At 44.8% G+C, this 15,110-nt stretch overlaps 1 protein-coding gene across 3 annotated transcripts in view; it reads right to left on the bottom strand.

Annotated features, from left to right (window-relative positions):
* The window catches only part of schip1 (schwannomin interacting protein 1), a 293,359-nt gene that overhangs the window by 41,024 nt on the left and 237,225 nt on the right, over nt 1-15,110 (bottom strand). Inside the window, exons 1-2 of one of the 3 annotated variants that reach the window (XM_033631320.2) lie at nt 12,855-13,453; nt 9,127-9,915 (exon numbers count right to left, since the gene is read on the bottom strand). In XM_033631320.2, coding sequence (XP_033487211.1) covers nt 9,127-9,915; nt 12,855-12,863 — 798 coding nt within the window. In that variant the 5' untranslated portion in view covers nt 12,864-13,453. Of the gene's footprint in view, nt 1-9,126; nt 9,916-11,795; nt 12,638-12,854; nt 13,454-15,110 lie in introns of those variants that run through there. The other 2 variants (XM_033631319.2, XM_033631317.2) reach the window with 2 other exon arrangements.

Here is a 15,110-nt window from a genome sequence, read left to right as displayed (position 1 = left end):
GTGGGAGCCAGGCGGAGGGGGGGAAATGGTCTCCTGCTGTATTTTGGCTGCGTGAGAACATTAGACTATAATGCTTCCTGACAGCTTGAGGAAGAGGACAATTAGCAGGGAACAGGAGTGGGAATGGTTGTGAAGGACAGGGGATGTCTGAAAGAAAGGAAGAAGGGAAGAAGGAGAGAAAAGAAGAAGACGGTGGAGACTTGTGTAGTAAAATGAGTTGGCATGAGCCTAAGCTGACTTCCATACCAGACAGGATATAGCACAGGCTGAAGAGGGGTTTGACTCTCAGACCTTGAATCATGGTTTGAATGAATCAGAGGACGGGTGTGTTTGTGTGACATTTTCTGTATCAATCAAGATGATCAATCAGACAAAGAGTGGAGGAATGTGTAGCTGTAGGCGATGTGTTCCCACCCAAAACACTGATGCTTTATATCCAATCACAGCAGCATGTCTATCTGATTTACCCACAGTGCAGCTGGCTGTCCTTGGTGACATGATTCTGAATCATCAAACACACTCCTCTTCTAGATCAAATGACCAAATAGGAAGCTTATCATTTTATCTACACCTCTAGTGTCATTATTACTCATCAGTGCAAATATGTTTTTGTTTGTTTACCTGTGCAGACAAGAAGGTATTATCAGGTAGCTGATTAAACTGTACTTTGACACCAGATAAGAGCAGTTAAGGCATTACCACGCCTGTCTACGAGACTTGAACTTGGAGTTTCTTGGGCGTTTGTGTTTCCCCTGGTTACAGTTTGTATGTAGAGCAGGCCTGTGATGATATCTACTTTTGCTGGACGATGCACTGTCCCAGAAATAGTTGGGATAAATAATTGTATGCAGCATTATAATGCAAGTACATCCTGTGACAGTAAAACTTGTCTCAGATTTTTTTCTTCTGTTCATTCGGATTAGACACTAAAAAAAGGTGTATATGCTGTGTCCTACAATGTTCGGGAAAACCCCGCTGTTTATTCTGGTATGTGTTTACCAAAGTTTTGTTCACATTCTTATTGCGACAGGCCTAATGTAGCATTTATGGGTAGAACATTCTGACAACCAATCTAAAAGTTTACATGAGCGTGTGCAGGTGTGTAACCCATCGGAACAAAACATGGCAGCCCACCTGACTTGGAGAACTGGCTTTCCTTTTAAAGCACAGGTAAAGGCCTTGGGATCAATACTGGGCTCCACAGTGATAAATATTTGTCAACAACAAACACAACTATATGTCTTTGCTACATGACACTCTAAGCAGACAGCTGGCCATCGGGCACGTTTGCGACTAAAGATTTTAATTGGTCGCCCCAGTGTGCCTGACATTTATCACACTGATCTACATAATGCAGATTCAAAGCTCATAAGTGCAAGTACCGCTTGCAAACTTTGAGCTGTAGTCCTGTGCTGTTAGCAGATGGCAACATATGCTAAGTAATGTTGTCATGATACTGGAGTTTCTAACTTTGATACAATACTTTGAAAACATTGATATTCAGTACCATTTTTGATGCCACAAGGCAAATTTTTTTTAATCAAAAAATAAATAAAACAAGGCTATAATGTGACAACAATGCCTTTTATCTCTAGGCAGAGTGACTGTAGTAACTGTAGTAGAAACCATTTCAAATATTCAGAATTAATATATTTTGATCAATTGATATTTTTGACAACACTAATGCTGAGGTTAGCATAACAAGCCAGAGACAATGAGTGTGATGCCTTTCACTGCAACAAGCAGATTGGCATGTCTGTCACGCAATGGTGAGTGTAAATAAAAAAGGCGGAGCTGAAGGATGACATGCTAACACACATTCAACGGCATCACCCAGATGTGCTGATCACTGGGATGAGGAAAAAACAAACCAGAGCCAAACTCCTCATCCCTGCTGCTTTAAAGAGAGCATAATATAATAATAATATTAAAAAAAACTGAAGCAAATTGAATTTACTTTGGTGAATACTGGAGCCAATGGATCATTATGCATTTGTTCTTTTTCCCACTGTACCAAACTTGCACCAAACAGTAAACTGTGGTTTGAAACATGTATCCTTACACCCCTGGTTAACAAATGACCAGTGTTTATGGGAACTGAAAAAAGGTATCACTAAAAATGTTTTATTGCGGTGCCAAATGGCACAGTGAAAAATTCTGGGTGCATCTAAATAATGTGCAGGTGCACCTAAAAGAAAAAGTTAGACGCACCAGTGCAACAAATGCAAGGTGTTAGTCTGGAGCACTGATTTGCTGGGCTGGTTGAGCACAATAAATCATGGACAGTGAAATACTTGCTGATTTTACCCATTTAAGGTATTTTGTTCTGATGTTTTGCTTCTGCCAAGGACCACAGGCTGACAAGGCCAGTGTAAAGCAAAGCTTTACAGTGCCAGCTGTGTCTTATCTGCTTTATTCTCCTTTTGTTTTCCAACCGTATATAACAAGACCCTCGAAACAGATTTACTGCTTTGGCTTGTTTGTCTTTCAGAAGTGTCTTTGGAGTGTTTTTTCCTCCATACAGGTGGATGTGTAGAATGCATGCAGTCACCAGTCAATCTTTTTGGTGTGTGCCAGTGTAACTTTTAACAGTAGACCTGAAGTGACATGAGGCATCCAGAGACAACACAGAGATTTTAATCAGTTGTCCTTTTGCTAGTTCTTTGAGCGCTGCTTGCTGTGTCACTTTCTCTGCACCTAAAAGTGAAGGAACATTCAAAACAGGTGTAAAGCGCGAAGCTTTGCTTATTTAAAACAGGATTCAAATACATGTGCACTGCATATTTCATGATATTTTTTTGTGAAAGAGAAAAAAAAACGAGAGTGCTACCAAGCAGAAACCCACATATGGTCAGAGTCTTGCCAGCATGAACCTGCTCTTTGTTAGAGGGTCACACAGAATATTAGCTCTGAGGAAACTGAGATGCATGGACAGATGTGCAGCTGGCTCAACTTTATGTTTCATTCTTGACATATTTAACTTTTCTGCTACACAGAAACTCAAAAGACGACATGTCACAGCGGAGGAATGTAGTGCCCCGGGCTATAATTACATTAGGAAGCTTTAAGAGGCTTTTGGCAAACATTTTATCTAACTTTGAGTCTGAACTTTTGTCCTGGTTTGACTACAGCCACATGTATTGTTGAAAAGTGGACAGAAAGCACACTTGTACAAATTTCACATTCTGCTTTACCTGAGTTAAGTGCCCGACTTGCTGTGAGGAATCCAAGGTTAAGCTGAGATGAAAAACACTCCACTGATAAAAAAAAAAAAAAGGCAAGGAAAAACAGGTCTACCAACAGTGGCAGACTGTCAGGATACCATGAGAAGAAAAGGATATCCCTTGATTCAGTGAGGTGAGTGTGTGCATGTCTATGGACTAACACAAGACAGAACACTGCCTGACTCTAAAAGCAGAGGCGGTGCACTCACTGTGTGTAAGGAGAGTGTGTGTGCAAGCTGTGGTGTGCTGAGGGCCGGGCGTGTTTCAGCTGGTACCGGCACACACTCACACACACGAGGAACAGTGGTTAAGCCTTGGGGGCTGAACCAGACACTGGAGCCTCACAAGGCGCTCTCCACACCTGGTTAAAGCCCTGCCCCCCCATCTCCGAAGCCTCGTCCCACTTCCTACCCATATGCTGACTATCTACTCCTTCAACTTTCCACCCCTTCTTGGCTCGCTACTGTCTTCATTCAAACCATACCTCTGTCTCCACTCGCCTTCTCTCACCTCCCTCTCCTACTATCCTCGCTTCAGACGTCCCTGCTTTGTTGCAGGATCTGATTCCAGTGTATGCACCTATTGTTTGTACCTATTAATATCCACTATAGCTGCACTGAGGACTTCTCAAACCCTACAATTTCTTCCGTCTCCTATCCTCACCCTCTCTAGCTCTACGTGGCAAAGTCTGAGCACTGGGTGAAGGTAGTAGTTAGGTTGTTAGTGGAGGGCGGCGAGCACAGTTCAACTACTGAACTTGTACATAATCACAGAGCGCAGAGTGGAGAGAGAGAGAAACAGAGGAATCTCTCTTCCTTTGCTCTTTTTTCTGACCTCTCTCTGCTCTTCTCTCATCCTTTTATTTTCTACAGCCACTGAGTGCCTTTCTGGGGCAGAGCACTCCACACTTCCACACTTTGGTCAGGCTCTTGGCCTTTTTTTTTTTAGTGTTTATATGATGCGCTTGAGCAGCACTCTCCTATTAAGTAGATGTTCATCGACCTGCTACTTTTTCTGATAGCTGGGAAAACATACAAACCATCACATCTGTCCTCAGAGAGATGATACACGTAAAGGTTGTACAAGTTTTTACAGGGCAGATGGACCATTAGCATATTGTTATTTCGAATGGAATAAAGTTATGTTGCTTTATGATATGCCATTTCAAATTCCATTAATTTAATGCCTAATTTTGTATTGCACTGACATAAAGTGAAAGTCCTCCTTCAGTCGAGTCTGTTTTCCTCTATGTATGTCCTCTAAAATGTCTGATCTTGGCTATACTGGCTTGTACCTGTGCAAAGTTTGTCACTACAGAGGTGTTTTTCCATTCTTCTACTGAAGGGGGCATTATCAGTATACTTCCTTAAAATCAGAGATTGAATACACCTGGCAAAGTAGATATGGCGTGTGTCACAAATAAGAACAGCCATCCTGTGATTCTCAAACAGGAAACACATATCGACGGGGGAACAGATGTCAACACAACAATGGCAAAGTAACCTGAGAGAAGTTTTGACAGCAAACATCGTAGAGTGTGCAATGTTTGGATGTAAACCGGACCCTGGAGCTTCCTTCCAATATTCACTAAAATCTCTACAGTAGGAGCTATTACTATATGTTTCACAACCACTAACGCTGTGTCAGTCACCGCCAGTTAGCCTACAAGCTAACAAACAACAAATAACAGATGCTAACTTACTTTCCATTCTGATATTTCTGCTTGTCGCTGATTTTGGTGCACAACAGACGCCTCATTTGAGTCTGACTAAGGCTCAACATGTATGACTGAATCTTTACGATGTCTTCTCTTACGCTAAAGCTAGCCGTCTTGATGCGCACTGCTCTTTCACCAGCTGACCAAACGCGAGCAGCGCTGGAGAAAGCAGAAAGCAAAAGCAAAACCTATCCCAAGCAAATTTCTCAATGAGAAAGAAGGAGTAGATCTACTTCCAGACCCTTTTTGTTCTTTAACAGTTATGTGGAAAAAACATGTTGAATAAAATATTAGTATAAATACTTCATGACATGTCTGGAAAGGGACTTTAGGGGACTTGCCAGCAAAGCAATAAAAAAAGATGGCCAATTTTGGCAGAGGCCAACATATCGTGACTTCTATTTCCTAGTGTTGTTTCCTTTTGGAGTCAAACTCCAAAAGCAAGGGTCCAACACTTCCCATTATGCAACTTAATCTTTTCATCAGACCTTTCAACACTCCATGCGTGACTTTTACACAGGTTTTTGGTTTAAGGTTTCAAATCATCCGGGGTTACTTACAGACCTAATCCTCAAACAGAAGTTGAAGCCTATGGCTCCTTCAGAGCTTCAAAAGACATGCAACTTGTTTTTATAGTCAAGTGATCCAAATGTGTAAAATTGGTAGAGTTCACTTTTAAAACCTTGAAAATACAGGATGGCAAGCCTGTAATCATTGTTGTAAGTGACATGCATGTGTGAAGAGAGCATGTAGGTGTTGGTGGTGTTTAGGGGTAACGTGCTTCATCTTTGTAATGTGCTGTAAGAATATATGCATTATGGATTTCACACATGTCACAAGGCATTAGTACGTCAGTGTGAACCTACGCCTGAACACACTGTATTTGAGTCTGCCTGCTGCTTGACAAATTTGCTCAGTGCTTGATATGAAACAATGCACTCACATGTGCAGTCAATATTCTGGCATGTCGAGAAGTTCAATGTGTGTGTGTGTGTGTGTGTGTGTGTGAGAGAGAGAGAGAGAGGGAAAGAGGGAGACACTTTTAAAGTAGGAGTGGTGCTGCAGGTCCCAGCACAGGCCCTATCTTTCTAACCACAGTTTACCCATGGGGTGTTTTTTAAATTTATTGAGCAAGTCTGGTGTGGGATTGAAAATAAGTAGCCTGCAGGCATGGATTTAACACAACACAGGGTAAATTTGAGTATAGATAGCCATGCATGTAGACTGCACCCATCTTTGCCTTTTTCACCTCAAGACCGGCTCGGAAGAATAATATTATTGTTTGTCTTTCAGGGGTGCGGAGCTAAATGGAGGGTTAGGGGTAGTGTTACCCCTGGTGTACTTGAGGTCCCTGTGGGCCCCTCTTTGCCACGCGACTCCAGAGTTCATTAGAAACAAATCACTAACAGGTCAGCGTGCCCCTTATCCTCGTGAATCCTCCTGACACCACACCCACAGCCTGCAGGCAGGCGCTGAGATTACAGCAGCCAGAAACCACACCCTAACTAAACACACCTGCACCAATATGAGTAGTCCATTAGTACAAAAATGAAACAACATGCAGGATAAAGAATGGTTTATACAGCACAGAGTAGCTCCAGTACCCAAGAATTAATGTACAAGCAAACCTACAGCACAAAAAAACATGTCATTGCATGATGAAAAAGTAGTTTGACATTTGGCTTAATTGTAAAAAGTGACACTGGAACTTCTCCTGTTTACTCTCTGGTTTCAGGGTGCATTAAAAAACATGATATACAGTGTTGATAAGTGAGCTTTAGATGTGCTGGTGGGTGGATTTTGTTACATTTGGAGGCCAGAGAGAGGCTAAATGTTCAGTCTTCGTGCTATTCTAGGCTAAATGGCTGCTGGCTGTAGCTTCATAATACCATACATGGCAATCTTTTCATCTCACTCTTGGCAAGTAAGTGAGTAAGTGCACTTCCCAAAATGTCAAACTACTCCTTTAAATGCAGCTAAATGAAGTTTTCAAAGCCCTGCAGACTCTCCTGCACTATGATTCAACCCTGTCATCAACCAGACAGTGCAAAAGGGACTGTTGCCATGGAGATGTGGACAGGACAACCACTGTGCAGGAGCAGGTCTTTATGCTATGTGTATCATGTTCATTTTTACCTGACCCATATTTTAACATTTTCTTATATAAACAAAAATGTATGTGTGTACTGTGGCTGCATCTGACTGGAGACCAGCTGAGCGCATCTCCAGGCACTGCAGTGACAACCACATATTATTAGCTTTGAACGTCACTGTGTCCCGTCTCTCTGAAAGCACAGATGCTTTTGAAGCTCTACTGAAGCATGAATATCTCTGTCCCTCTGGACCACTGCAACATCCCAGACAGACAGACGCCCTCCGTACGTGAACACACGCATCATCTCGCTGGTGGGTCCCGCCTGAGTGGATGTCTAAATATTTAACAACATTTTAAAAGCACCAGCCTCCCTTTTCCTCTGGGGTGTCTGCTAAGTCCTGCAAATTTAAGAATTAAGAATCTCAGGAGCACCATGATATTGACAGACATTTTCAGTCTCAGTTCTTTAAATGACACTTGGCTACTTTTGCGCTCTTGTTGGCAGGTTAGCAGAGGGTCAGGAAGCTCAGAGGTATGACAAAATAAACCAGAAGGTTAAATTTACATGTCAGAAGTTGGAATTCCTTTACGGATGTAGCCACAGCACAATCTTTTCTGCTATATCTCTCCTGCTCCCAGCTTAGGTGGTATTACACGGCTCTAAAATTCAAATTTCTTATCTACTCAGGGCCATCAAAATCTGAGCATTTTCCCGAGGATTGGTTTTTCCCTGTAATCGGACAGACAGTCGGAAGCTGTGGCACTTTATCAGCATCAGGACCAGGCTATCTCTATCTACCACACCAGTCCTAGTCTACAATACCTTCATGTACCCATATGGGAGACACCAGCAGAGCCCAAGAGCGAGTCTAAACGGAGGAGCATGTGTGTGAATGTGTGTGTGTGCAGAAGATAGTGGCTGCATGTGGAGACAGAGGCTCTCTTTCAAGAGATTTTCCTCCACCCAGGTCAATTATATCACATCCCACTGCCTCGGGAGAGAGGGAGAGGCGGAGAGACGGAGCAGACTTTCCCCAGACTACAGCGAGCATGGAGGTGACCTTCTCGTTTAAGATGGACGGCAGGTAATGAACATTGACACAAACACATGAACCATGTGACCCCGAACTGCCTGAACCTTAAGATACCATCTTCCTGTCCTTTCCTCTCTCCTTCCTTCCTCTCATCCCCCACTTTTCCCGCTGCATTCCTGGCATGCCTTAGGGAGACAGAGGGGGCCTCCAGGACAGGCAAACAAAGACACACAACACACACAACACACTCACAATAGCACTGGCTGCAGCCATTGTCTGTGTGCACTGAGGAAAAAGTCTTGGTGCTTGCACACCAAAAGAGAACACCTTACTCTTTCTCATACACACACTGGCCTTAGCTTGGTTTTATTCAGTGACATAAGAGCGTCTGCACTGAAACTGTGGCTGCTGTAAACAATTTTCTCCTGCTCCTCCCTTAGCGTTTTTGAAGCTACACCCTTTTGGACCCACGGAGCAGCAATAAACCATAAAACTCTGGCTGGGATTGTGATTCAAAGTGAGTGATGTCATGAGATTGTAAGTGAATCATAACAGCCTTTAGAGCTGGAGCTGCTGGTGTGGCATCAAAGGCCTGCAGCAGCTCTATGCAGAATGTCAATGCAACACTGACCTCTTCTGGTAAGAACACCACATAGCCACAACAAAGGACATCCAGAGCTTTTAAAATTAGGTTAAACAGATACAAAACTGTGATGTCAGCACCACATTGTCTGTCCAGGGTCATCAGATAATAATGATTATTTTCTTGCTCTGGTGTACATTAAAGATCCTCTGAATCAGTGTACTTATGTTGCCCAGATTTCCATGATGGTCAGTTTAATAGCTGAGGCACGTAGCTTAACGCTACATTAGCTGACTAATCCCTCTCCCTTACTCCAGCTAACCTAACCTCATGTTTCCAGCTGACAACGATAGCTGCTGGATATCATATGCCCACCAGCGCATGGGAAAACTCAGTGTGAGATAACCTTTGACACATGAACAGCAAAGCTCAGGAACATACTGGAACAACAAGTGAAATGCGTAGACACTTACAGAGGTGTAGTTGGTCTTGCCCATGTTGTGGTTCTGGTTGTGGTTGAGGTTCTGGTTCTCCTGCTCTCTGCACTGCAGCCCAGCCAGGTGTCTCTCCAGGGCTGCCCAGTCCATGGTGGGCAGAGGCTCCTCTTCTACGCTCTCCTCCTCTTTGTATTTCCCCATCCGTCCCCCAGTCCCTCCACTGCCTTCTCCACCTCCACCACCACCACCACCAACCCCACCAGTGCTGCGGCTCCGCCTGCCTTGACCGGAGCTGCGGTGGCGGGGCTTGGGAGTCCCTGTGCCGCCCTGCGGTGTACCGGGCGAGTGGAGCTGGTGGCTCCTGGGCAAAATCAGATTGCCGTTCTGTTTCAGTTCCTCTGGGACGGCTGCAACTGAGGTGGCAGTGCGTCCACCGGGGGCCGGGAGGGGCGGGACCGTCTTCACATCCTGGAATTCTTCAGCGAGGCTGCGACTGTTCACTGTCTTCCTGTAGCCTTCGCTAAGGCCGTCAACCCCCCCAACACCTCCTCTGCCTTCTTCCTGACCGGGCGGCTGTGGAGAAGTGTAGTCTTCTCCATACTCACTCTCCCACTCCTCTATCACCTTCTTTTTATACTCTTGGTAGTCCTCGTCCTCCTCATAGTCCTCTAAGGTGACCAGGTCCAGAGAGGGGGAGGATTTGTAGTCCTCCAAATTGGCCAGGTCAATAGAAGGGGAGCAAGGTGTAACCTTGTTGGAGTTGGACTCTGAGCTGGAGCGACTGGATGCATCACTCCCCAGGTCCATGCCATCCTCCCGGTAATCCTGCAACGACAAACAAACAGAGAAAAAGAGTTAAACTGAGGAACACGAATGAACAAAGAAGAAGAGTTTAATATAAAGACAGAGAAAAGACAGGGAAGAGGAAGGAGAAGAGGAAAATTAAAAGAGAATTTAGGGAAGTGTGTAGACTTAGATTAGTCACACCAGTGTTGTGGTTTGAGACTGCCGACCACACAGCACTTCCTGTCCCGCATGAACTTCCTTTCTGCACAGAATTTTGTGTCTCTCTTGGACGTGTTGTCTTGTGTTCTGCTGTACAACTGCACTGCTCCAGTGCTCCCCAGTCTTACTCGACTATGCTGAGTGATCATACATTCCTCTGCATTGGTGAATGTTTACATGTGCGTGTGGGCTTGTGCAACACTTGACACACAGTGAAGGCGGAGCCGGTGTTGCTGAATGTGTCAGAATAATATCCCACCACCCACTGCTACATCTGTACAGCACCACAGGGAGAAAACAGGGTGTTGTGAGGGGTGAGAGTGAGTGACACTGACATTCCAATACACAACACACCAAACCGTGACATGGACAGATGAGTCCAGAGTTGTTGTCTAACCTTGACTGTGTCGCTCCTGCAGAGCCCCAATCACCATCTGACTGTTTAGTTCACAGCTAATGAAAACGTCCGCGTTGTTTACAGCCCTCCACAAATCTCCACCTGACCTGAGCCTCCTCTTGCCGTGTTATCAGTCTTTCTCTCCGCAGGAAGGCATTATCATAGTGCCTCACACCACTTTTAAAACTTAATGAAAAGCAAGGAGCAGCAAAATTTCTCTCAGGGCAAAGAGAAATGAACAACACATTCCTCGGTGATCCACATTATGAGTTGCTCTGGAAAAGAAATTAATTATGAAGATTGCTAATTACTGGTTGAGACCAGGAGGACTTGCAGCAGTTTTGCACAAGACTCAAGCGGAAGAAACTGCAACACATACAGTATTATCCTAATTATAATGAGCTTCCTTGAGTTATGGCTGCTGGACCACACCTGTACAGACACTGGCTGTTGACGTCAAAGCCCAATGCAGAAAATATCTATGTTGGGCAAAGCAATATGACTCAGCATCTTGGAGAGGAGATACACAAATTGCTGATGCAGAGTAGAGACATAAGCCACTCCTTGATGAGGAGCTTGCATTTCTCCATGAGAATAGAGGTAAAGCTGCTGCAGGGTGGCACAAATGGGGCCACAGAGGCATGTTTGCCTTGGCCAAGGGCATCGAACACTTAATTTCCTGCAGTCTGGTGAATTTTTATGCACTTTTGTGCCTTTACTACATCAAATATTGTGCAACTGTCTTTAATTTTGTTCTAAATATTGAGGGGGACGTGGCCCCTGTGTCCCCCTGGAAGCTACACCTATGGCACCTATAGCTAAACTGTACTTGGTAGTAATATTACAAAGTCTTGGTAACATATTGCACTGCCACTGGGGTGCTGGGACCTCCAGGGTGTTCAGAGGGAGTTACATTTCAGTATTATTACCTCACTCATGAATAAGACCAGTGCCAAAATGTATGATGCTGTTTTATTTTTGCTCCCCAGTCTAGACAGTGGTGATATTTACAACCCCACATCTACTTCCAAAGAACATTTCCAATAATCTGTGGGTTCCTGACACGAGAAACTCCAGGAGCCCCTGTAGGTTTACAACTGCAGGGGGAGGACTTTAGGAAACACAACATTACCAGCCTACTTATGGCCTAATGCTGCGAAATCGCTTAGACCTGGCATTTTAAAGCAAAACGACCCCGGTCACGATTAATGCGAATTTGTAAAATATAATGTTCAGGCTTAAAAATGACACACGGATTGTGCAATGTGTGGATGTATCATGACACAGCGTACAACAACCTTACCGACGTGCTCATCAAACGTGCTGGATCACCACACGGTCACCAGTCCCTGTGGTGTGTGAACCAGTCTGTCATCTCGGCTTTGTCACCCTTTAAGTGCTATAAAAACCACGGATCCAGGAACCCAGGGTGGGTTCTCCTCTCCAAAGTGGGAAGACTAAATAGAAGCGGACTATCCGAGCTGCGATCGCGTTTCAAATCTCGGTCACCGATCCTTTTTTTTTTTTTTTTCTTGAAGTGTTATCCCGATGTGTGCAGCCTTCAAAACAAGCGCTTCCAGATATTATCGCTTCAATACACCACGGTCACATGAGCCCGATTAAAATAATGTAATCATTTAAAGTGTGTGTGTGTGTATGAGAGAGAAGGGGAAGGCGCTGCAAGACGGCAGGCTGAAGCGGTAAAGCTGATCCGCTGTGGGATTAACCGAAGCGCAGGCAGGCAGGCAGGCGGACCATACAGCCTGGATTTGGCCACAAAATACATGCAAATTGACAGCTGCACCGATCCCCACCCCGCAGCCGGGCGAGCGTCTGGGGGGCGTTTAATTTATGTCACAGACTACCCTCACAACTCCTTGTCGGTCTCTAGATGCTTTGGGGGCATCATCACATACGCCCAGTCTTTGCGTGCGTCGAGCGTATACTCCAGGCTGCACGCATGACAGTTGCATGATCACATCCAGCAACATATAATCTATATCAAGGTGGGCTTTTGATTTACAAACACACATCCGTCATGATATAAACATTTGAATTAATACGCGTGCGCTCCTTCAATGTGCCATTCATAGGCTACTCATATGATGTAATGTTCCCAAAAAGTCCCAGGAGGAAGCTGATATCCCCCCGGCAACAGCGGTGACAGAAACGCCCAATATCACACTATCACACGGAAGATGACACCCCACTACAGCTGTGACCACACTGACCCCCCTCTCCATACACTATAATCGGCCCAGAATTAAAGTCACCGCCTGCATTAGTTAAACCCACCCGGGGAGACAGAGCTAAAAGTAGCCTGGATGCAACATCACTGCCATTTAAACGCGCCCATACTCACTGTCATCATCTTTGTAGCCTCCCCGTCGCGTCTCAAGACATTGTAAAGTGTAAACCCCAGCTGTTAGACAACGGTGACGGTGCTGACTTGTTCCACAGCAGCTTGAATCTAAGGGCGGGTGGAGGTGGTGGGGCTGGCTTCGCTGGAGAAATTACAGAGAGCCGGTGGGTAATTCAGTACAGTCATCGCTCTGAGTGTGTAGTCTGTCCACACAGGAGACAACAGTCCTGCCTGATTGCTGGAAAAAACAGCGCAGATGTCTTAAAAATATCCCAGCAGGTCAACGCCGCTTCTTTCCTCTCCTCTCCTCCCCAGCACACACACACACACACACACACACACACAGATGCCCAACCAACAGTCCAGCAGCAGCCTGCGCTCTCTCGCTCCCACGTCAGCTGGAAAATAAATAGGCTCGGAGTAAAGTGCGTCCCCTTATATTGTGGGCACGTTTCAGAGCTTCCACAAAACCAGGCGGCCCTTATCACTCAGTTATTGCCGAGAAACAAGACTTAAAAACTAAGCGCAAAACAAGCATGCTGCTGCTCCCTGGCTGGCACAGGTTGAGTGTTTGTGGAGGCTCTGTCTCTATATAAGCCGGCTCTCTGTCGCAGCCTGCAGCTCTGAGGAGAAAGTGACGACGACAGAACACAACTAAAGCCCAACCTTCTGCACCCACTGACCTTGCAAATGACAGAGAGAGAGAGAGGGGGGAGCGAGAGAAGAGAGGGGGGAACTATCTAGGTGAATTATTAAACATACTTCTGGTGTTCTGAATTTAGAATATTTCCAGATCTGTTATTTTATATCACATAAAAAAACCCTCAGGGACTATTAGGCTTCACCAAACAAAGGCTGTCATTTTCATCAGCAGCAGAGTTTAGTGGTACACCTGTACCATCTAATGCAATCCAATGCAACAGCCCTGCAATAAATCTAGCCTGAGTGTGAGACTGACGATCTCAGTTTGGGTTGAGACTGTGTCACTCGTACTAAAAGTTGTGCAGGGAGCCACAGAAAGCAGGTTTAAAGGTAAACACAATCTGTACACAAAGTTATATTAAAGGCATCAACACAAATACAACATTCTTCTTTAATATTAGCACAAAGGGCAAGTTGATCATCAAACACCTACACATCAAATATCACATACTGCTCAGAGAGTTTCATATTAGATTAACAGCGCTGTGGGAAATCCCCAGCAGTGCACCAGGAGCTCACAATCTCTCCAACAATCTATACATCATTAAAGGTTAACTTTCAACACTACTGACATGCTGCCTTTTTTTTAGCCGATAGAGGTTTCTAATTAAGTTTGGCAGAAAATCAGACCTCTGGAATTCAAGCCAGTGCAACATCACCACACGCTTCAGCCTTGAGAAATGACCATTATCAACCTATCTTAACACTTTGGCAACTGAAATTGAAGATTATAAGCTTCACCAAGACAGGATAAATATTGCAGAGTAGGTTTTCGTTTTGACATCAGGGAGGACACATATGATGTGGAGGGTTTGGGGATCCTCCGCCAGGAAATTGACGCATCAAACACTTAATTTCCTGCATTCCAGTAAATTTTTACGCACCAATTTGTGCCTTTCCTGCATCAGGTTATGGTGGGAATAGTCTCGCTCACCAGACCTTTCTCAAGAAAAGAAAAGTCTGGCTGGGCCGACTCTCACTTTGAGATTGGAGAAAGAAACGCCCTGGCTGTTTGTACTTCTTTCAACCAATCACAATCGTTCTGGGCGGTGCCACAGCAACTGTGCGCTTGCAAAAATATTGCCTGGGTGAAACAGGTTTTGGTGTAACACGCCCACAAAAATATCACCTACAGGACAAGAACCATGGCAGAAAAATGGCTACATCCCCGCAAGATCAAACACCGCAAAAATTAGTTGAAAACTGCTACACAACCGGAGGTGGTAGGGCGGGACTTCAGTAGGTGGCTCGTTCCGCCCAATGAGAGGCTGATCTCTGCAGCAAACTTCCGCCCACTCAGACTATGGTGGGAATGACATTAATTTTATCAAAATAAAAGTCCTCTGCTACTTTTGAGTTTTGACTGGAGGGAACAAATGCACACGTTCGAAATTTGGATGTGGGATCAATGCACCTCAGGTATCTACACCTTTGATAGAGTAGTAATGGCAGTAAAGGTAGAACTATTAGCTGATTAATTGATGAGTCAGTCAGAAGAATTGCTGGTGCCGGCTGCACAGATAGGAGGATTTTCTGCTTTTCTTTGATAGAACG

Source organism: Epinephelus lanceolatus, chromosome 4 (assembly GCF_041903045.1).
Source record: "Epinephelus lanceolatus isolate andai-2023 chromosome 4, ASM4190304v1, whole genome shotgun sequence".
Classification (NCBI taxonomy): Eukaryota; Metazoa; Chordata; class Actinopteri; order Perciformes; family Serranidae; genus Epinephelus; species Epinephelus lanceolatus.
The sequence above is the reverse complement of the archived record's forward strand: the minus strand, read 5'-3'. Positions and strand labels throughout refer to the sequence as shown.